The sequence below is a fragment of the Macaca mulatta genome, chromosome 19, assembly GCF_049350105.2.
Source record: "Macaca mulatta isolate MMU2019108-1 chromosome 19, T2T-MMU8v2.0, whole genome shotgun sequence".
Lineage (NCBI taxonomy): Eukaryota > Metazoa > Chordata > Mammalia > Primates > Cercopithecidae > Macaca > Macaca mulatta.
The window spans coordinates 68877373-68900745 of NC_133424.1; the positions used below are offsets into that span (position 1 = coordinate 68877373).

General features: G+C 41.5%; 2 protein-coding genes across 6 annotated transcripts in view; one reads left to right on the top strand and one right to left on the bottom strand.

The window, feature by feature from the left end:
• Positions 1-868, bottom strand: part of ZNF470-DT (ZNF470 divergent transcript) — a 19888-nt gene extending 19020 nt beyond the window's left edge. The window contains exon 1 of one of the 3 annotated variants that reach the window (XR_013409725.1): positions 554-813. Coding sequence is in view for 1 of the 3 variants with exons in the window: in XM_077979971.1 (XP_077836097.1) it covers positions 554-868 (315 nt within the window). In the remaining 2 variants the exon portion in view is untranslated. Of the gene's footprint in view, positions 1-492 lie in introns of all 3 variants that reach the window. The other 2 variants (XR_013409726.1, XM_077979971.1) reach the window with 2 other exon arrangements.
• Positions 736-13804, top strand: ZNF470 (zinc finger protein 470). 3 transcript variants are annotated; one of them, XM_077979936.1, is made up of 7 exons: positions 875-1458; positions 2183-2308; positions 3972-4063; positions 7859-7932; positions 8350-8476; positions 8594-8689; positions 10661-13804. In XM_077979936.1, exons 5-7 carry the CDS (start codon positions 8443-8445, stop codon positions 12529-12531), a joined length of 2001 nt encoding a protein of 666 aa, XP_077836062.1. In that variant the 5' UTR covers positions 875-1458; positions 2183-2308; positions 3972-4063; positions 7859-7932; positions 8350-8442; the 3' UTR covers positions 12532-13804. The 3 variants fall into 3 exon arrangements, with proteins under 3 accessions (XP_001095505.5, XP_077836062.1, XP_077836063.1); XM_001095505.5 differs by lacking the exon at positions 7859-7932 and having other exon boundaries at positions 736-1458; XM_077979937.1 differs by lacking the exon at positions 7859-7932 and having other exon boundaries at positions 908-1458; positions 10705-13804.
• The last annotated feature ends 9569 nt before the right edge of the window (positions 13805-23373 follow it).

Below are 23373 nucleotides of genomic sequence, written 5' to 3' on the forward strand. Positions count from 1 at the left end.
GCCCTTCCTCTTTTTTAATAAGTGCACTGACCTCATCATAAGGGCATCACCCTTATGACCTAATCTAAATCCAGTTACCTCCCCAAAGTCCCACCTCCTAACGTCATCACATTAAGGGTTAGGGTTTCATTATATTAATTGTGGGAGGACACATTCAGTCCATAACATGTATCATGGTGCGGCTGGCAATGCTAGATTTCATGATTTCCTAAAAAAATAAAAAACTAAGTACCTGTGTGCCTTCTCGGAACCCTCCTTCTAGCAGGGAGAGATAAAATGGGGTCGAGGGAATGAGGGGCGTACCGTATATCAGAGAGTGGTAACTAGCAGACATGAAATAAAACAAGTTCCACACGCGCACCATCAGAAAGTCACAAGCGTGCAAAGCAGACAAATCCAAATCTCTTCACTTTTGTATCCCGTAGGCCCCGCACGCGCCCCAAGCCCCGCCCTATCATGGTTTTCTCTCCTGAGGTGGCCGCTACGCCTTACCCACTGCGTTTCAGTGCTGTCCCACTGCTCCTGCACACCCCACGCCTGCGACCATATCCACCACGGACGGGCGCTCCTGCGAGCTGGAAGTCAGTTCCCTGTGCCCTGAGTCTGGCAGCTGCATCTGAACACTCGGAGCCTGGCGATGGCTTCCAGAAACCCCTGCGCCGTGATTCGCTTCAGTGAAGCGGCCTGTACTTCGGCAACCCAGAGTCCGGGCTGAGAGGGCGCCTAATCCAACCAGGAGGACCAGGAGAGGCCCAAAAGAGGACACAGGGCAGTAACCGCCAGGCTTTGAGAGCAGCCGCTCCTCGCAAAGCCGGAGCCCGCTTCCGGAACGCTGCCTCGGTTCGGGACTACACTTCCCAGGGGCCATTGCGGCGGAGGACGCGCCTACTTCCGGAGAAGACCAGAAGCCGGGCAACCGCGCGCCCCGTCGGGTGCTGAGGGGAAGGCGGGCCTAGGCGGGGCGGCGGCCGAGGCTGGGCCGGGGCGCGGCGAGGGCGGTGTCCCGGCTCCTGCGTGGGCGGCGGGCGTGAGAGTGCGCGTGTGGCCTGGTGGCTGTGAGTGCCCATAAGTGGTGAGCGTGTGGTGCGGCGCTGAGCTGGGCGAGCGCGCGCGGGGATGGCGGCCCGGTGTTGTGACTGCCCGGTGCGTGGCCACGAATGTGCGCCTGCGTGCACGTCCCGGCGGCGTGCGGAAGGTGGTGTGTGATGGAATGAGTGAAGCACGTTAACCGGCCGAGAGCAGGAAACCTGGCTGGAGGAGGCTTACCCCGCCCTCCCCTGTATCAACTGCCTAGAGCCCAGTGTGGGCAAAGCCCTAGACCCTGGGGAAGGTACCCGGGCGGGGCGGCCTCGGCTGAAGCATTTCCCGTCGGCCCTATCTGGAGGGGGCAGAGCTCAGGACACGACTCCATGTCCACAGGACAGCGAGGAGCGAAGACCATGGGAACAGAGTACACAGGTGAGCGTGACAGATGACGGATGCAGCTGCAGGAGTGGACATTGAGGTTTTGGGTGCTGTCCTTTGGGGTTCAGGTGCTGGAGGAGGATGTCTCCGGTTTCTAAGGCTAGTGGACCCGGAAGTCCAAAGATTTGGAGGGTCACCTTGGGTCAGAGTGGAGCTGGGTTTAGTTAGGGAGTGACCTTGACTTGGCCAGAGACACCTAACCAGATACCTGACTCAGGTCCTTGGGATATCACTAAGGGCCCAGGGGAGAGAACACTACCCGTTATATTACCCACTATAGCATTACCTCTGAGTACTCTGCTGCTCTTCAAGAAAGAGCTCAGCATTTAGATTTTTACCCTTCAGAGCGTTGTCCCATCTATCACTGTAGGATGGGACTTGGGAAGAAGGCGAGATTCACAGCTTCACCTAGGAATGCCGAGGCATTCCAGCCTTTCTACGGGTTAAACACGTTCTAGTCAGTAACGGAAGCTATCCCCATTCCTTGGGCTTCTCTCCCTCCCCTCTGGCCTCCTACTCCAATAAAGAGAAAGGGGGAAGAAGGGCTAATTTTAGCCATATTGTTCTTTGCTTGTTTAGCTTCCTGCATGCAATAGTAATAGCTAATGTTTAATGAGTGTTTATAATGTGCCAGACACAGTTCTAAGACGTTTTGGGAGCATCAACACCAAACTTCACAACATTATGAAGTAGGAACTACCTTATCTCTTTTTTACAGATGAAGACATTGAATCATAGAGAGGATAAGTAATCACTAGTAAGTGGCAGAACCGGGATTCAGATCCAGAACAGGCTGACTCCAGAGTCACTGGCTGTCATGTAGTCTCCCCAACTACTGTCTCAGGTAGGTTTCTTACCCACTTATGACAATTGAAGAAACTGAATCTGAAAGGGTTAAATAACTAAAGAGTTCATATCCCGGAACCTCTACTGAGCAGGTTTGGGGTTTTTTTCTTAAAAACTTTATGACTAGGCCAGGCACGGTGGGAGGCCAAGGCCAGTGGATCTCGAGGTCAGGAGATTGAGACCATCCTGGCTAACACGGTGAAACCCTGTCTCTACTAAAAATATAAAAAATTAGCCGGGCGTGGTGGCGGGCTCCTGTAGTCCCAGCTACTCTGGAGGCTGAGGCAGGAGAATGGTGTGAACCTGGGGGGCGGAGCTTGCAGTGAGCGGAGATCACGCCACTGCACTCCAGCCTGGGTGACAGAGCGAGACTCTGTCTCAAAAAAAAAAAACTTTGTGACTCTAAGTTCTTAGGTAAAATGGAGATGATAATATTCTATACCTTACAGTACTGTCATAAGGATTAAATGACCTCATACATGTAAAGCACTTGGTATAGTCCCTGCCATGTAATGTGTTCATTTTTATCATCATTATGATAATCCTTTGAGAAGGCAGTGGAATTTAGATGAAAGAAACCAGAATTCAGATACTTTATCCTCTTCCTAATTAAGGAAACGTGGCTCAGTGGAGTCAAGGGACTGCTTCAACACTGTAGTTTGCCACAAAACAAAATGAGATCCTGGGCCTCACGAGGATTTTTTTGTTTAGTTGTCTGCAAGTCACATGGACTCTGTTGTAACAAAAGGAATGCCTCCCTCTGGGAAACATGGACTTCTCCAAGGAATTTGTCTCATAGAGTCTTCACAAATCCTGGCCAGTTGCACAGAGGACATATATTCTGCTATTTTCTGGTGTCTGAGCAAATAACTTTTGTGGTAGAGTTAGCCAGACCTAGGTTAGGGACTGTGTTTCTTTATTTACAAACTCGTGTGACTTGTGAAAAAGACTTGACTTCCCAGAGCTTTCATTTGTAAAATGGTGACAGTATACCCTATTCTGATTGAAGATTGTGGAGATTTAAAGAGAGTATTAATATATACAGCACAGACATGGTGGCTCATGCTTGTAATCCTAGCACTGTGGGAAGCCAAGGCAGGAGGATTGCTTGAGGCCAGGAAGTTGACCAGATACCCAACTCTATATTGCCTCAAGCAATATAGTGAGCAATTGGGCAATATAGTGAGACCCCCATCGCTATAAAAAGTAAGAAAAAAAACTAGCTGGGCATGGTGGCACACGCCTGTAGTCCTAACTACTTAGGAGGCCTAGGCAAGAGGATAACTTGAGCCCAGAGTTTGAAGATACAGTGAGCTATGAACATGTCACTGTACTCCAACCTGGGCAACAGAGTGAGACCCTGTCTTAGAAAAAAAATGTACACACACACAGAGAACACCTAGTATTAATACATCTGTTGTTAATGAATTGGTAGCTGATGGGAAGAGGGGGTCAAGATATATTATGCTCATCCTGAAAACCCAGAGCAGAGGGGAACCCCAGCTATATATTTCAAATCTCCCAAAGAGCATCTGGACTGTGGGGTGGGGGAGTTGGAGGGAGGATTGTGAGTGAGGACAGAAGAAGCTGAAGGGAAGAAAGCATTTTTAGACTGATTATTAGTGCTACTTGGTTTCTCACTACTACTTTCTCATCCCCAGCTCTGCAATGCCAGAGTAAAGCTCTTCTCCAAATGAAGAGCCAGGAAGAGGTAGAGGTGGCAGGAATTAAACTTCGTAAAGCCATGTTCCTGGTGAGTTAGTATTCCCCCTGTCGCCACTAAAATAGTCTTGCTTTTCAGGATTTGGCAATGCTTGTTGTCTTCTGAAAATTTTGTGCTTAAGAGTTCCACCCTGAGGCCTGTTTCCTGTTTCTTCCCTTTCTGAGATGTGATGGGGTTGTGAGTGAGTGAGAGACTCACACAGCCCAGTGCCCTCTCAGAGGTTCCTTCTCTTCTTCCTACTCATTGTTTATTTTTCATTCAAGAAATGACCCAGTCTGAGCCCTTCCCTTGTGCTCAGTCTTTTCATAGGCATCCGACAAAGCAGAAGTGCAATCCTCAGAGGAAATTTCCATGCCTAGTTCCTACGTCTCAGTCCTGATTCTCAGAGAGGTTATAATCTGTTGGAGAAATGAAAAGGCAGCAAACACTTATGCAGTGTGATAAGTGCTGCAGGCAGAGAGTAGACTCACAGTGGAATACTTGGGAAGGGCCATTAATAGCCCATATGATATCTTTGGGTGAATTAGAAAAAAGATGCGTCTTCCTCTCTACTGGTGAAGCTCTGTGACAGGCCGCACAGTATGGCAAGAGGAAGTCTACCGTATTTTAGCTCCTTCCTGCCTCCTTGGTGAGGGATCCTTGAGCAGGATATAACCTGCACCATCCTACGCACTGCTGAGCGCAGGAAGGGTTGGGGGAACTTCACAGAGGAAGTGATTCCTGAGTTACGCCTTGAATGAAACGGAGGAAGTGCAGGCACAGGTGGAATTGGTGGCATTCTGATCGGAGTATGCAAAGGTTTGTTCTCCCCATTTGACCATGGAGCCGTAAACATCTTTAAATGCCAAGGAATGTTTTACATCCTTTCTTCTTTCTAGGATGAATACCATAATCTGTTTAGTCAGCCCCTTGATGTTCCATAGGTAAATTGTTGACAATTATCTGCTATGAATAGAGTGTTGCAGTAATCATTCTTGTGGTTGAATTTTTGCCCTCATCTCTGATTATTTTCTTTAACTAAATTCCTAGTTTTTCATTCCTTGTGGATTAAAGTTTCTCAAACTGACCCTACTCCAGAACATTTTAAATTTTATTATTTTTATGGCCAACAATGGAAGCTTCAGAGCTACAGTTCATGTTCTGATTAAGATAAACTGCTAATCTAGTTTCACCTGCAAATTGCTTATTGTAAGAAAGTATTGAATTTGGTGTACAAACTTAGAAAATTAATATTTTTTTAATGGAGTAGTTTTTTTTTTTTTTTTTTTTGAGATAGAGTCTCACTCTGTTGCCCAGACCAGAGTGCAGTGGTGCAATCTTGGCTCACTGCAACCTCTGCCTCCCAGGTTCACGTGATTCTCCTGCCTCAGCCTCCCAAATAGCTGGGAATTCAGGCATGTGCCACCACGCCTGGCTAATTTTTTTTTTCTTTTTTAGTAGAGATGGGGTTTCACCATGTTGGCCAGGCTAGTCTCAAACTCCTGACCTCAAGTGATCTGCCAGCTTCGGCCTCCCAAAGTTCTGGTATTACAGGTGTGAGCCACTGTGCCTGGCCAAGTTTTTTTTTTTATAATAGGCATAACAACTTATGGCCAGAGCATGACATCTTTTCTTAGGTATAATGCCACAAAACATACACTACCAAGGTAACTTGTTTCTTAGAACATTTAGACATTTTAAACAAAAACATTCATGTCAGTTGCCAGAGGAAAATATTTTAAGAGTGGCGGAATTTGTCATAAAGGTTAAGATGAACTATGCACACTCCACTCTTTTTCCCACTGAAAGTTGCTATAAAACCAGGACAGCATGCCTGTAACAGCAATCTGAGGTCTCTGTAAAGTTAGTAGCAAGCAGGCTGGGCACAGTGACTCACCTGTAATCCCAGCACTTTGGGAGGCTGAGGCAGGTGAACTACCTGAGGCCAGGAGTTCAAGACCAGCCTGGCCAACATGGTAAAATCCTGTCTCTACAAAAAAAAATAATAAATAGCCAGGTGTGGTGGTGCACTTTGGTAATCCCAGCTATTTGAGGGGCTGAGGCATGAGAATACCCTTGAACGTGGGAGGCAGAGGCTGCCATGAGCCAAGATTATACCACCGCACTCCAGCCTGGGCAATAGAACAAGGCTCTGTCTAAAAAAAAAAAAAAAAAAAAATAGTAGCAGTCAGATTGGGGAAAAAGCCCCAGATTTGAAGTACCACCAGACCATAGTGCATTTACCTTCAAGAGACCAAAACCTGCAAGTGAGTAATGGTGTGGACAGAAAGAGCTGCAGGAGAAGCCTTCTAGTCGATAATCAAACTGCTGAAAACTAAAGACAAAAAGTCTAAAAAACCAGCCACTGAAAAATGATGAAGAACTGTCAACCTAGAATACTATGTCCAGGGAAATAGCCCTTAGGAATGCAGATAAAATAGTTATTCATAGGAAAGAAAACTAAGAACATTCACTGCCAGAATTCTACAAGAATCACTAAAGGAAGTTCTTCAGATAGAAATTATGCCTGAAGGGGACTTAGAGCATCAGGGTGAAGGAAGTGCAACAGAAATGGGAAATATTGTTTGTAAATACAATAGACTGTTCTCTTGAGTTTATAAAAATATCTTCAATGTTAAAAGCAAAGCTAGGCCAGGCGCGGTGGCTCAAGCCTGTAATCCCAGCACTTTGGGAGGCCGAGACGGGTGGATCACAAGGTCAGGAGATCGAGACCATCCTGGCTAACCCGGTGAAACCCCGTCTCTACTAAAAAATACAAAAAACTAGCCGGGCGAGGTGGCGGGCGCCTGTAGTCCCAAGCTACTCGGGAGGCTGAGGCAGGAGAATGGCGTGAACCCGGGAGGCGGAGCTTGCAGTGAGCTGAGATCCGGCCACTGCACTCCAGCCTGGGTGACAGAGCGAGACCCCGTCTCAAAAAAAAAAAAAAAAAAAAAAAAAGCAAAGCTAATAGCTCAACTAAACAGAACAGTATTTTAATATAGGTAATCTAGAATCAAAGACCATGTCTAAACTATTGTAGCATACTACAGTTAGGTAAAATAAGATGTAAGAACTATTACTGAAATACTAAATGAAATGTTTCACCTGTTCTTCTTGGCCTCCTCCTCTTCCTTCTCTTTGTTTTTTCCCTTCTGTCTTTCTTCATCCTTATCATAGGCAACAATTCTCAAGCAATTACATCATGCCAGGCACTTTAGACCTGTTTCTTCATTTAATTTTCACAATGCTGCCGTGAAGCAAGTACTATATTTCCATTTTTCAGATGGGAAAATAGGCACAGGGAAGTTAAACTTGGCCAACCTCACCCAGCTAGTCAGTACTAGAGACCAAATTCATTGGAGTAATCTGACCTTTTTTCTGATTTATTCAAAACTGGTATTTATTTAAAAGTCTGATGTTGATATAAGTGAAGTCATGAAATAAATTGAAAATCTGCCAGTAACAGTCCAGTTAATCACCTTGTGGGTTGGTTAGGAAATGGAGCTCGTGTAACAAAATACAGGTTGCTTGATATGTGCTCACATTACATTATTTCTCCTGATAATTTGCCATTAGATTATCCAAAAACAACTTTTGGGCATGTTGGCTCAGGCCTATAATCCAAACTCTTTGGGAGGCTAAGGTGGGAGGATTGTGACAGGCCAGGAGTTTGAGATCAGCCTGGGCAATATAGTGAGACCCTGTCTCTACAAAATAAAGAAATAAATAAAAAAGGAAAACGAAAAACAACTTTGCAAATGTGTTCTTCTCTCCTAATACAAATATATTTTTATGTCAGAAGAAAAGACTATAGCTAGGTGTGTTTTTTTTTCTTTCATTTTTTAGGCATACCCCTTAACATCTCAAGAACACTAAGATTTCTTAGAAAATATTGTGGAGATTGAAATCCTGTTCATCAGGTCAGCATCCTTCCTTGCAAGTTTTTCTCACAGTTCCAGAGCTCTTTAGTTTCTCCATGTAGAGAAGTGATTTAGCTCCTAACATGAATAGCATTGCATTAGCACTTGATTATATCCTGTTTTGAATGTAGTCAGCATTTTTTTAATGGTAATGTATTCTCACCACCTAGAATTGCAAATGTTTGAAGAGCAAGGAGTATCTCATTTTTTTCTTTTTCCTAATATGTACAGCATTACAGCATAACTAGGCAGAAAAGTTGTCCAATAACTTACCTGACCTGGATCATTTAGACCCTTAGTGCAGTTACTTATACATAGTGTTTTTAATCCCAAAGTGAGAACAGCATAACCCTTTACCCTAGAGCCACATTGGAATATGAACACTGAGTGAGCAAGATTATATTTGTGTCATTTTAGGGTTCAGTGACTTTCACAGATGTGGCCATAGACTTTTCCCAAGATGAATGGGAGTGGCTGAATCTTGCTCAGAGAAGTTTGTACAAGAAGGTGATGTTAGAAAACTACAGGAACCTAGTTTCAGTGGGTAAGAGTATCTTCCTCCTTTTGCCTCCCCATGACTCAGTAGTCTTTTATGCCATTATCAGAATTTCCCACAGTCTTCCACAGCATAGGCAATTTTTATATGTTTTTTTACATGCAGGTCTTTGCCTTTCTAAACCGGATGTGATCTCCTTATTGGAGCAAGAGAAAGACCCTTGGGTGATAAAAGGAGAGATGACCAGAAGCCTGTGCCCAGGTAAGTGCAGGATACCTAGAGATAGAGGAACTGTTCTCAACATGTTCTTCTCTCTGAAATTTGTTGGAAAACACCTCTCAAACTCCCTCCCAAACTGAAACTTGTCTTCTAACACTAGTTTTTGAATGGTTATTCTCTTCCCTACTGGTGTAACATACCTCCTTTACCTTTACTGATTTCTTAGGCATACCAGGGTGTATTTCTGAGCTCTTGTTTTACTGATATATACCTAATTCTACTCAAGCACCATGTTGTTGTCATCATCCCTGACTTCAAACATTTCTGAATCCTTTAGACAAGCTGATGTTTAGTTTTTGGAACTGGTTTAAATATTTTCCTTTCTTTAAAAGGTGAGTTTATTGAGTTAACATGTATTATATCTACTTTCTTCCCTTTGCCTTTTTCTCTTTTGTATTTCTTTTGTTATTTATTCTTGTTTTGTTGTTTATTAGGTCTGTTTTTTCTCACTCTCTTCTTTATACCACCCAACCTTTGAATTAGAAAAGTTTTTAGTTCTGTAAGTTGTTACCTTTATGTCTTTATATATTTTAAGATCATTTAGAATTTTTCTGCTTGATATTCCAGACATTATCTTCTGCTACCCTTACAAAAGATGAAGAAATTAGCTCATGAATATTACTTTCTTTCCCTGTGTACGTCATTTCCCCACTTATATTGTGCTCACTGGGATTTTTGACCCAGGGTATTTTATTCAGTTTTTTCAAATTGCCCTTGCTTTGTAGCTGTTTTACTGATTTAGAAAGCTAGATAAGAGACAACAGAAATATATTGCAAGAAAATGAACCTCAGATGAGATGGTTCTGGTTTAATCTGTGGCCTGAAGCATAGACTTTTCCTACTTTCAGTTCTTCATTTTGTTTTTTTTTTATTTTACTTTTTAAAATTAGAGACAGGACCTTGCTATGTTACCCAAGCTGGAGTTGAACTTTTGGGCTCAAGCAGTACTCCCACCTCAGCTTCTTGAGTAGCTAGGACTACAGGAATGCACTACCATACCGGGCCCTACTTTTCAGCTCTTACAGTTCCAAGAAGAGGATTGTGGGTTACTTGTGGTCCTAACTATGTATGTTAATAAATAAGAAATAATGAAAATCAGTAAACATCCAATTCACAATATTAGAAAAAGAACAAAAAGAATTTAAGGAAAACCCAGATAAGTTATATGTAGTGATTTATACTTCTGCAAATAAAAGTAGGGATAAATGAATTAGAAACAGTAGCGCTACTGAAAATTATAAAGTTTTGTATATACTTCATTAGAAAACCAATACAGTATATAAACTGTAAGGACAAATGAGAGGAAACACAAAAACAAAATAATTATAAATAACCACACATGCATAAGAACTTAAAAGAATCATATGAATCTATTTTCCTCAGCTCTCCATAAATAATTTGAAAAAATAGATGATATTCTAGGAGAATATAATAATGTAGGTTACCATAACTGATACCAAGAGGAAATACAACATTTAAACAAGTAGGTTACCATGAAAGAAATGTAGAATATTGTATAGGAACTGCCTCCCCCAAGAAAAGAAGCCACGTCCCCAAATAGTTCTTTAAGGAAAAATATCACCAATGTTGTTTCAATTGTTCTGGGATAGAGAATAAAAAGGAGAGCTTAAAACGTTTTCATTTATGAATACAGCGTATCCTCTGATACCAAAATCTACCAAAATAGCACCAAAAAGGGAAATTAGAGACAAACCTCACTTATCAATATTGGTTCAAAATCTTAAAAGGTCATATTGAAATAGTATACCATGACCAATGAGGATTTATCATAGCAGTGCAAGGATAGTTGTATCACCTAATCTTACATAAGAACCATAAAAACATGTACCTCTGCTTGTGGATTTCAATAACTATGTGATTCACATTTTCATTTTCGAAGTTTTCATTCTAGCATTTAATAAAGGAGACATTTGCTTTCTTAATATCTTTCAGACTTGGAGTGTGTGTGGGTGACAAAGTCATTATCTTTAAACCAGGATATTTATGAAGAAAAATTACCCCCGGCAATAATAATGGAAAGACTTACAAGCTGTGACCTCGAATGTTCAACATTAGGGAAAAACTGTAAATGTGAAGACTTGTTTGAGAGGGAGCTTGTAAACCAGAAGACACATTTTAGGCAAGAGATCATCACTCATGTAGATACTCTTACTGAAAAAAGAGGCCACTGTAACAAGTCTGGGACAGTTTTTCATCTGAATACATTATCTTATATAAAACAGATTTTTCCCATGGAAGAGAGAATGTTTAATTTTCATACAGATAAGAAAAGCTTAAAAACACATTCAGTTGTGAAAAAACACAAGCAAGACTGTGGAGAAAAGAAACTTTTAAAATGTAATGACTGTGAGAAAATATTCAGCAAAATCTCAACCCTTACTCTTCACCAAAGAATTCATACAGGAGAGAAACCCTATGAATGTATTGAATGTGGAAAGGCCTTTAGCCAGAGTGCCCACCTTGCTCAACATCAGAGAATACACACAGGAGAAAAACCTTTTGAATGTACTGAATGTGGGAAAGCCTTCAGCCAGAATGCTCATCTTGTTCAACATCAGAGAGTTCATACTGGTGAGAAACCTTATCAGTGTAAGCAGTGTAATAAAGCATTCAGCCAGCTTGCACACCTTGCTCAACATCAGAGGGTGCATACTGGAGAGAAACCCTATGAATGTATTGAATGTGGGAAGGCTTTTAGTGATTGTTCATCCCTAGCTCATCATCGAAGGATTCACACTGGGAAAAGACCCTATGAATGTATTGACTGTGGAAAAGCTTTCAGGCAAAATGCTTCTCTTATACGTCATCGGCGATATTATCATACTGGAGAGAAACCGTTTGACTGTATTGATTGTGGGAAGGCTTTCACTGATCACATAGGACTTATTCAGCATAAGAGAATTCATACTGGAGAGAGACCTTACAAATGTAATGTGTGTGGGAAGGCTTTTAGCCATGGCTCATCTCTGACAGTACATCAGAGAATTCATACAGGAGAGAAACCTTATGAATGCAATACCTGTGAGAAAGCCTTCAGCCATCGTGGGTCTCTTACTCTTCATCAGAGAGTTCATACTGGAGAGAAACCCTATGAATGTAAAGAATGTGGGAAAGCTTTCCGGCAGAGCACGCATCTTGCTCATCATCAGAGAATTCATACTGGAGAGAAACCTTATGAATGTAAGGAATGCAGCAAAACCTTCAGCCAGAATGCACACCTTGCACAACATCAGAAAATACACACTGGGGAGAAACCTTATGAATGTAAGGAATGTGGTAAGGCCTTCAGTCAGATTGCACATCTTGTTCAGCACCAGAGAGTTCATACTGGTGAGAAGCCTTATGAATGTATTGAATGTGGGAAGGCCTTTAGTGATGGCTCATATCTTGTTCAACATCAGAGACTCCACACTGGCAAAAGACCATATGAATGTCTTGAATGTGGGAAGGCATTCAGACAGAGGGCATCCCTGATTTGTCATCAGAGATGTCATACTGGTGAGAAGCCTTATGAATGTAACGTTTGTGGGAAAGCCTTTAGCCATCGTAAATCCCTTACTCTACATCAGAGAATTCATACAGGAGAGAAACCTTATGAGTGTAAGGAATGTAGCAAAGCCTTCAGCCAGGTTGCCCATCTTACTCTCCATAAGAGAATTCATACTGGAGAAAGGCCCTATGAGTGCAAAGAATGTGGAAAAGCGTTCAGGCAGAGTGTACATCTTGCTCATCATCAGCGAATTCATACTGGAGAGTCATCAGTTATTCTCTCCTCTGCCCTCCCATACCACCAAGTCCTGTAGATTCAATCTTGTAAATGCTTCTAGAATCCACCTGCTTTTTTCCAGCACATGTTCCATCATCATAGTCCAAGACGCAACCATCTCATCTGGATTTCTGCAGTAGCATAACTGTTGCCCCTTTTGCTCCTATCAAGTACACGTTTAACACTGTAGGCAGCCTAACCTTTTAAAAATAAAAATATATATTTACTTTCCCATTTAAAACCCTTGATTTGGAAAATATATTAATCCATTTCAAGGGTTTAGCACACACTGGCATATAGTTACTGCTAAATAAATGCTAGCCATTAAGGTAAGGTTTCCTTACAAACTGTCATATTAAGCAGCAAGTAAACCAAACCAATAAGTCAAGACTAAGATTTTAGAGCAGACAGAAGACTCTAGTCTGATAGAGAGGAAAGATGAACACACTCAGAATTGAAAGATGTATAGTACACAAGGTAACATGGTGGCTTATCACTCCCTCTGTGGCATTGTTGAGCAACTCTCACTTGACCTGACACTGAGAAGAGAGAATCAGTCAATTAGAACAAAAGCTTTTAGCTGGGCACAGTGGCTCATGCCTGTAGTCCCAGCACTTTGGGAGGGCGAGGCAAGCAGGTTGCTTGAGCTCAGGAGTTCAAGACCAACCTGAGCAACATGGTGAAACCCTATCTCTACAAAAAATACAGAAATTAGCCAGGCATGGTGGTGCACACCTGTAGTCATAGCTACTCAGGAGGCCGAGGCAGGAGGATTGCTTGAGCCCAGGAGGTAGAGGTTGCTGTGAGTTATGATCACACCACTGCAATTCCAGCTGGGGAGCAGAGCCAGACACTGTCTCAAGGAAAAACAAAAGAAGAACAAAAGCATTTGGTAGAATGTAGGACTAACCAGGGTGGTTAGCATTAAACTAAAAGTAACAAGCCAAAAAAACTTGAATAGATTAATAGCCATGAAACAAACTGAAAAGGGTAATTCAATATACTTTCACCTTTATAAAAGTACCACAGACAATTCCTGTGGTAAAATTATTCTAGCATAAAATAAAATGCAATAAGACCTTCCATCTGGTTCCATGAGATTGACAAGACATGCCAAAACATAAAAATAGGTACACTGCAATTAATTTCTGAATGTAGATATTACAACTTAAACTTATTTTTAAAATATTTAAAAATAGGAAGGCTAGACATGCCTCTGTATAGAAAGGCTGATAAAAATATTTCTCCCTAAATTAAATTTGTAAGTTCATTGATATTCCAATAAAAATGTTCATATATTTTTTAGTTGAGAAGCTGATTCTGATCATCTGTAGAATTTTGATTTTAACAAGGAATGTAGTTTACACTGGGAATGTAGTACTAATACTAACTGAACATTTGCTAATGTATCACACACTGTTTTAGGTGCTGGGGGATACAATAAGGTACAAAATGGACAAAAATACGTGCTCTTACAGATCTAGTAGAACAGAAAAAATTAAATGCATGCCATGTGATAAATATATGATATGTCCCATAAAGAGAAATGATCTAAAAAAGAAGCTAGGGAGTGCTGGATCAGGCACCTTACTGTCCCCAGAACATGTGGGTATTAGAGGATGAGGGAAGAACTAGAGGTAACTGCGAGACACAAAAGGCATAATGAAAATAGTCATGATAGTCCGAAGGCAGATACTGTTTATGATGCTTTGAGTGTTGGAGGAAGAGAGGACTAATGGTTTCACAGAGATCATGGCAGTTATATTCACTTATATAAATGTTGATTTAGAAGCTGGTGGAAGGGTATTTTTTGAGTGACAGCTTTATTGAGACAAAGCAATTCTGGAGAAGAACACCCATACCCTCTCCTCTCTATCCATCAGCAGAAGTGAAGAGGGAGCCACAAAGCTCCACTTAAAGTGTGCTTTTATTTCATTCACAGGGTTGTGCAGCCATCACCGTCAGTTTTAGAACATTTTCGTATCCTCAAAGAGGAATCCCTTGTCCTTTTGTAGTTACGTTCATCCCTGGAAGAGTACTTTTTTTTTTTTTTTTAACTGAAGCACCCAGAGCTCTTGGGTTCCTTCTTAACTGCTTTCTGTGGCAGTATAGAGGGCTATGTGAGGGAAGCTCTTATCCAGAGTACATGACTGCTAGAAAATGGAGCGTGGGGCTCCCTCTTCACTTCTGCTGATAGAAATATAACAGCTAGGGGATGGGTAGCTTCACCAGAGAATGTGGAGTTTCAGACTCCCCTTATATATGATAAAAAGGATTTTTCATTGTAGTGGGGAAAAGGTGGTTGGATTAAACGGCATTGGGAAACTTAGCTCACTGGAAAAACAGATCTGTACCTTTCACACTAATGAAGGCCTGAGAGATTAAAGGTCTAAATGTAAAATTAAAGTACATGAAAAACAGAATAATATTTCTGTACCCTTGGTTTGAAATAGACTAAGCACTAATGCATAACCCCAAAGCTGATATTAGGCTTTCATATGGTGGAAAACATTATAGTCAATAGGTAAATGAGAGACTGACACAAAGTGTTTGCAACAAATATAACAAAGGACTGTAATTAATGATATTCAAAGTATTATTATAAACCAATAATAATCTGCAACTTAGAGAAATGGACAAAGCTAATGGCCAGTTCACAAAAGATGAAATAAAAGCAGTTAATGAAAATTATCCAATATCACTAGAAATCAAGGAAATGCAAATTAAAGTGATTATTTAACTACTTTTCCCCCAAAAGACTGACTGAGTGATAACATTCGGTATTGGTGAATGTGTGGAAACAAGGGCATTCCATTGTTGATTATATATCTATTGCTTTGTGTATATACCCTTTTAATTAATATTCCTTGGAAACCAAAATATACAAAGGTAGGTAAATGTATTAGTGGCAAAAAAATTAATGGTAAACTATTAAAATTACCTAAGTGTCCATCAGGGTAATGAATAAATTAATTATGGTATATATCCATTCAATAGGAATTACGCAGCTGTTGAAAAAAATACCAATTTGTATAGTCATTGAAAGATAGCTGTGCTATACTAAATGAAAAATTGCAGACCTGTATTGTAGTATAGACCCACAATTGTAATATCGAAAATAAAAAATCAAAATACATATTATAGTAGGCATCTGTTTTTCTCTGCCCAGTTTCGCTTGCCTCCTCCTTTTGGCTGCACTATCTCATCTTTTCCTTTTGAGTAACTGGCCATACCCTACCATATGTTTCTGATGGATGTGGCCAATAAAATCGTCTCTGAATTTCAAAAGGCATTTGGATCTGTGTCATCCAATGGCAACTCCCTAAAAGCTTGATGCAGTTATTCTTTTGATTGGTCCTGGAACCACGCTGGTTTTTGTACTTTCTAAGTCTGTGATTGCTCGAACTACCCATTATCTTTCTGGCACTCGATTTTTGCCTCCTGTTGGTCAGTTGCTTGCAAGTAAAGAAACAATCATAGAGAATTTGGTATGAAAATTGGGGTATAGGCATTAGAATCTTTGGAAAATCCGGTATTGGAAGTTGATTTTTGGATGAGATGGGGCAAATAAGACTTATTTTCTAGACTGGAAAGCATCTCATGATGTGCAATGAGCAAACACCTGATTATTATTCATTATAGTCACCTGGGATGAATAGAGGTCTAGGGTTCTGGATAATGACAATTTAAAGAGGATGGAGAACGCTGAATCCAAAAGTTATATGTAATACTGGTATCTCACTACTTTGAATAACTTAAAGTTTAGCTCTTGAATTTCTAGCATTAAGGCAAAAAAATTAAGGGATTTTGTATGATATTGTTGAAAGCTGTCTTACATTATTTAAAGTCATAGGGTTAAGATGGCTCATAACCAAATTTAGAGACTATTTTTATGCATTGTTAAAGTGAAATGCTGGGCTGGGCGCGGTGGCTCAAGCCTGTAATCCCAGCACTTTGGGAGGCCGAGACGGGCGGATCACAAGGTCAGGAGATCGAGACCATCCTGGCTAACATGGTGAAACCCCGTCTCTACTAAAAATACAAAAAAAACTCGCCGGGTGCGGTGGCGGGCGCCTGTAGTCCCAGCTACTTGGGAGGCTGAGGCAGGAGAATGGCGTGAACCCGGGAGGCGGAGCTTGCAGTGAGCTGAGATCCGGCCACTGCACTCCAGCCTGGGTGACAGAGCGAGACTCCGTCTCAAAAAAATAAATAAATAAATAAATAAATAAAAATAAAGTGAAATGCTGGTTAAATTTTATACTTTATTCACAAGAGTCACTGTGAATTGAATTGTGAATTCACTTCTGAATTGTGTTCCCATCAGCACCACCAAATGCTGGCCTCTACCACCACCAAATTTACTTGTGAAGTCCTAAACCCCAAAGTGACTGTATTTGGACATAAGGCCTTTAAGAAACTAAGGTTAAGTTAGGCCATAAGAGTGAGGCCCTAATCCCATAGGACTAGTGTCCTTATAAGAGGAAGAGACACCAGAGCTCTGTCTCTCCACATGTGCACAGAGGAAATGCCATGTAAGGACACAACAAGAATGCTGCCATCTGCAAGCCAGGAGGAGAGACCTCACCAGGAACCAGCCCTTTCAGTCCCTTGATCTTGGACTTTTAGTCTCCAGAACTGTGAGAAAATAAATGTTGGTTGTTTAAGCCACCCAGTCTGTGGTATATTGTTATGGCAGCCTGAACTGATTAATGCAATTACCATATAATTTATTGTCCAAACTGGGACATTTTTGAGAGTGAAAGGGATAACTAACTGCACAGGGCACTTAGCAACAGGTGTTCATATCCTCAGCAAAGCAGGATATATGGTCATACTTGGGTAGCAGAATATTGATAGAAAAAAATATAGCTCTACTATTGGAAAGGTGATATTGGAGATGATCCGAAGGGTTGGAACATACTGAACTTCTGGATTCGTGTGATATACCACCTATTAACATCTGTTTGCATAGATACATATGGCTGCCCTGAAGAGACCGCTAACAATTCATCTTATTCCCCCATTCCATTGTTGCTCACATGGAATAACAAAGTAAATTTAACATGACCATAAAATTAAATGCAAAATCAGGCTGAGCACAGTGGCTCATGCCTGTAATCCTAGCATTTTGGGAGGCCCAGGCAGGAGGATAATTTGAGACCAGGAGTTTGAGACCAGCCTGGGCAATGTAACATGACCCTATCCCATCTCTTAAAATAAATTAAAATTTCCAGTCATGGTGGCACCTAGCTACTCGGGAGGCTAAGGTGGGAGGATTGCTTGAGCCCAGGAGTTTGAGCCTGCAGTGAGCCATGATCACAACACTGCAATCCAGCCTGGATGACAAAGCCAGACCCTGTTTGAAAAAATAAATAAAATCATACATACATACAACATTAAAATAGGGCAAAGAGTAACTGTATCTTAGAAGAATTTTCAGCAGTTAGTTTACTAGTGTAGATTAAGAAAAATCTGGGGCATTTGTGAAAGTGAAATTTGAGGAGGCTGAATATATTGACAAAGTGGCTTGAGTAGCCTGCCATGGTTCTAAGAATTTGTTGAACTCATCCATGTACCAAATGCTGGCCTCTAATAAATTATGTTATAAGGCCAGAAATTTCTTAACATAATGTAAAGGATGTTGTTCAGACTTCAAAAGGCAGGAATGCTGGATTTGTTTCTTGTGTTGCAACATCAGGTCTCCTGACAAGGGTCTGGAAGCCCATACATTCATTCTTCCCATGAGAAAAACACCATTTGTCTTATGGATTTTAAAACCATTATACTGCCTCTCTGGCAGGTCAAGAATTCTATGTAGAGAGATTGTAATTGAAGGAGCATCTCTGATCAAAAGAATTGAAATGGGAATGACACCAAACTGCCCTGCCAGGTGAGCCTCCTCTGGGACTAATGTGACTTCAGAGAGAGCTTTTAACTCAGCATGGCCCGAGGGTCCTTGGGAAGGTTGTTTGGGGCCTCGGGGAGGCTTTTTGGGGTTCCTGGAGGCAGAAGCTATGAACAATTTAAAAATAAGATTTTAAAAATTCTACCTACAATAGCATCAAAAGGAGTTAAATACTTAGGAATCAACAAAAGTACAAAAGTTAAGATTCTGAAAACTATAAAATATTGAAAGAAAATCCCATATTTATACATTGGAAGTCTTAATATTATTAAGATGGCAATGCTTCCCAACATTATTTACATGTTCAGTGCAATCTCATTTCCTTTTTGTGGAAATTGATGAGCTGATCCTAAAATTCATATGGAAGCACAAGGGACACAGAATAGCCAAAACACATTTAAAAAGCAAAACAAAGGGACTCACACTTTCCAATTTTAAATCAAAACTGTAGTAACCAAGACTATGCAGTACTGGCGTAAGGATAGTTATAGAGATAAATGGAATAGAAATTAAGGTCCAGAAATAAACCCATACATCTATGGTCAATTGATTTTCAAGAAGGATGTCAAAACAATTTAATGTGGGATAAGAAGAGTCGTTTTGGCCAGGTGCGATGACTCACACCTGGAATCCTAACACTTTGGGAGGCCGAGGCAGGTGGATTGCCTGAGCTCAGGAGTTCAAGACCAGCCTGGGGAACGTGGCAAAACCCAGTCTCTACTAAAAATACAAAAAATTAGCCGGGGGTGGTGGCGTGCACCTGTAATCCCAGCTACTCGGGAAGCTGAGACAGGAGAATTGCTTGAACTCAGGAGGCAAAGGTTGCGGTGAGCCGAGATTGCACAATTGCACTCTAGTGTGTGTGACAGAGTGAGACTGTCTCAAAAAAAAAAAAAAAAAAAGTCATTTCAACAAATAATGGTGGGACCACTGGATACCTACCTGCAAAAGAATGAATTTGGGGCCGAGTGCAGTGGCTCATGCCTGTAATCCCAGTACTTTGGGAGACGGATCACGAGGTCAGGAGATCGAAACCATCCTGGCTAACACAGTGAAACCCCATCTCTACTAAAAATACAAAAACTTAGCTGGGTATGGTGGCACACGCCTGTAATACCAGCTACTCGGAAGGCTGAGGCAGGAGAATGGCGTGAACCCGGGAGGTGGAGCATGCAGTGATTCAAGATTGTGCCACTGCACTCCAGCCTGGGCGACAAAGTGAGACTCTGTCTCAAAAAAAAAAAAAAAAAAAAAAAATTTGTACCCCTACCTCACACTATATATGAAAATGAATGCAAATAGATCAAATATCTAAATGCAATAACCCAAATTGTAAAACTCTTAGAAGAAACATATTGGTATATATTCATGACCTTGGATTTGGAAGTAGTTTCATAGATAGTACAAGCAACAAAAGCAAAACAAGTTGGACTACATCAAAATTAAAAACATCTATGTTTCAAGGCTGGGCATGGTACCTCATGCCTGTAATCCCAGGACTTTGGGAGGCTAAGGTGAGAGGTCCACTTGAGGAGAGGTTTAAGACTAGCCTGGGCAACATAGTGAGACCTCGTCTCTACAAAAAAAAAAATAATAATAATAGATGAGTTGGTGCATGCCTGTAATCCCAGCTACTCGAGAGGCTAAGGTGAGAAGATTGCTTGAGCCTGGGAGACCAAGGCTTCAGTGAGCTGTGATTGCACCACCACACATCAGCCCAGGTGACAGAGCAAGACACTGTCTCAAAAACAAACAAAAAAATCTAGGCTTCAAAAGACACCATCAAGAAAGTGAAAGAGTAAATTCATGAAATGAGAGAAGAGATTTGCAAATCGTTTATCTGTAAAGGACATGAATCCAGAATTACAACTTAACCATAACAACACAACCCAATTAAAAATAGGCAAAAGGCTTGAATAGACATTTATCCAAAGAAAATATGTGAATGAAAAACAAGTATATGAAAAGATGCTCAATCATTAGCCATTAGGGAAATGTGTATCAAAACCACAATGATCTCCCCCCCCGGAAGGGTCAGACGGGAAGGAATGCTGGGGTGGGGTTTTGTCATCCTGGTGATGGATAACCTCATCTCTGTAGGTGACAGAGCTTTCCCAATGTTCTCACTCTCCAATGACAGCTGGAAATGTGGTGTTTTGTTTTGTGGAAATGAAGGCAGATGAGTCATGAGAAGAATGGGCTAATAACTGCAACACTATATCCTGAGCAGCCAAATGTGCAATCATCTTTTTAAGAGACTCCTGTAACCGAGCTATAAAATCAATGTATGGTTCTCTTGGTCCCTGTTTTATAGCAGTAAAGGAAAGGTATTGTTCCCCACCTGAAGTGATTTTTTCCCAAGCTCTAATGCATACTCCTCTAAGCTGTTCTATGGCATCATCGTGCATGACCAGTTGTGCATCTAAACCAACCCAGCCGCCAACCCCTAAAAGTTGGTCTGCAGTTATATTAATTTGAGGTTGGGCCTGGACATTGCGAGCAGCCTGAATGGAAGCTTCATCTGCCCACCAAGTTTTAAACTGTAAGAACTGAGCAGGAGTTAGACAAGCTCGAGTAAGAGCGTCCCAGTTAGTAGGAATCATCCGACTGGAAACAGCAACATTCTTTAACAGTCCCGTTACAAAAGTAGAACCTGCTCCATCTTGATTTATAGCTTGTTTAAATTCTTTGAGTAATTTAAAAGGAAAAGGTTCAAATGTAACTGCAATATTTCCCTGTTGATCTGGGGGGTGTATTCTAACATGGAACTGCCAAGCCTCTAAATCACCCTCTCGTCTAGCTTGCTGAATTCCTGTCTGAATAGAACTAAGGGCGGTCTCTCAAGGTGCTGCTCGAACAGTCACTGGGGCAACTACTTTTCACCCAATGTCCTCTGGAGAAGAAAGATCTGGAGGGTCTTTTTCTTCAAAATAATAAGGAGGGGGTGCAGAAGGGTAGGGATGAACCTCTCCTTCCTTTGCCGCTTTAGCTTTAGCTGGCAAATAAACATGCTCTGTAACCTCTTCTGTTACTTCGTTACAGTCTTGTTCTTCCTCATCATCAGTGTGAAAAAGTTCCAAGGTGGAACAAACCAGACCCACACCTGTCCCATTGTTACCCTGACACTTCTGAGTTCCCCTTCTTACTCACCATGGGGATTGCTTTAAGAGTACTCGGGTATCCTCCAGCTAGTTTTCCATTCCAACCATCACTCTGGCGACCCTTCGACCTGGATTCGAGCCCCCACGAATGGATGCCAGTTGCTGAAACCAGCTCGGTCGGGGAGACCCTGACCCAGAGGAGCTAGAGGAATTAAAGACACATACACAGAAATATAGAGGTGTGAAGTGGGAAATCAGGGGTCTCACAGCCTTCAGAGCTGAGAGCCCCAAACAGAGATTTACCCACATATTTATTAACAGCAAACCAGTCATTAGTATTGTTTCTATAGATATTATATTAACTAAAAGTATCCCTTATGGGAAACGAAGGGATGGGCCGACTTAAAGGAATAGGTTGGGCTAGTTACTGCAGCAGGAGCATGTTCTTAAGGCACAGATCGCTCATGCTATTGTTTGTGGCTTAAGAATGCCTTTAAGTGGTTTTCTGCCCTGGGAGGGGCCAGGTGTTCCTTGCCCTCATTCCCGTAAACTCACAACCTTCTAGCATGGGCGTTAGGGCCATTATGAACATGTTATAGTGCTGCAGAGATTTTGTTTATGGCCAGTTTTGGGGCCAGTTTATGGCCAGAATTTTCGGGGCTTGCTCCCAACAGAACAGAAATTAGAATGGTGGTTTCCAAGGACTGGGGGAGGTGAGATGTTACTCAATGAGTATAAAGCTTCTATTATGTAAGATAATTAAGTTTTATATATATAGCAACTTGAATATATCTCCAGAGAATTGTGCTGAATGAAAAAAGCCAATCCCACCATTCAGATACTGTATGATTCCATTTGTATAACATTCTTGAAATGACACAATTGTATATATGGAGGACAGACTAATGATCGAGTCTGGAGGAAAGTGAGTGTGGCTATAAAAGGGCAAGATGATGGATCCTTGTGGAAATATTGGAAGAGATCCTTGTGATGGAAATATTCTGTCTCTTGAATGGACTGACATCAGTATCCTACTTGTGATATTGCAAGATGTTGCCCTTGGGTGAAATTACCTAAGAGACATAGGTCTCTCTCTATGATTTCTGTATTATGTTTTACAACTTGACATGAACAAATCCACATTTATCTCTGAATAAAAGATTTCACTTAAATACATCATTAGTCACCATCTAAGGTTAGCTGCTGTTGACAGTTTTGTGGCCACTCAGACGTTCAGCAAATGTTTTTAAACTTGGCTTTGTGGTTTACTATAGAAAAGGGCCTCAGCCAGGCACCTGGTTCCTACCTTTCCTCTTGTGTAAGCTCCCCTGTCTGTATTACCCAACTCATCTGGAAAGTAGCTTGGCTGTGAAGATTGTTTATAAATCATAAGGCATGGAGACCAGGGGCCAGAACAAAGGAAACTCGTAACAACAAGGATTGATGCTTTCTTCTTATATCTAAAGATAAAGGCAATTGACATTACGTTTAAAGAGCTAGTTGTTTTTTATTTGCAATTCTAGAATCCAGCCACACCTCCTTCTATAAAATAGAACTAATGTTCTGGTGATCCAAGCAGAGGAATATGGCTTCATACAAAGAAACGGGCTGAGGAAAGCAGAAACAGAACAAAAGTGGATGGTCATTTTAAAGTTACTTTACCTGTCAAGGTTAAAGCAAAGGGGATTTCTTTTATCATGAGTCCTAAAACTGGCCTGTTTGGGACTTGGCTATTCTCTCTCTCTCTCTCTCTCTCCCCTGAGAGGAGGTCAGATAACAACTGGGAGTTGGTGGCCTGGAACTTCAGCATGAGTAGCTCCATTTCGGTTTGATCTGTTGGGCCTAGTGCAGGAACTCAGTCCAACCCAATAGT

Excerpts from the sequence above, each read along its gene's own strand:
- ZNF470 (XM_001095505.5), top strand. The coding sequence starts at position 4,004 with ATGAAGAGCCAGGAAGAGGTAGAGGTGGCAGGAATTAAACTTCGTAAA. Across the intron at positions 8,477-8,593 it reads CAGGAACCTAGTTTCAGTGG|GTCTTTGCCTTTCTAAACCG; the intron begins GTAAGAGTATCT and ends TTTTACATGCAG. Across the intron at positions 8,690-10,660 it reads GACCAGAAGCCTGTGCCCAG|ACTTGGAGTGTGTGTGGGTG; the intron begins GTAAGTGCAGGA and ends AATATCTTTCAG.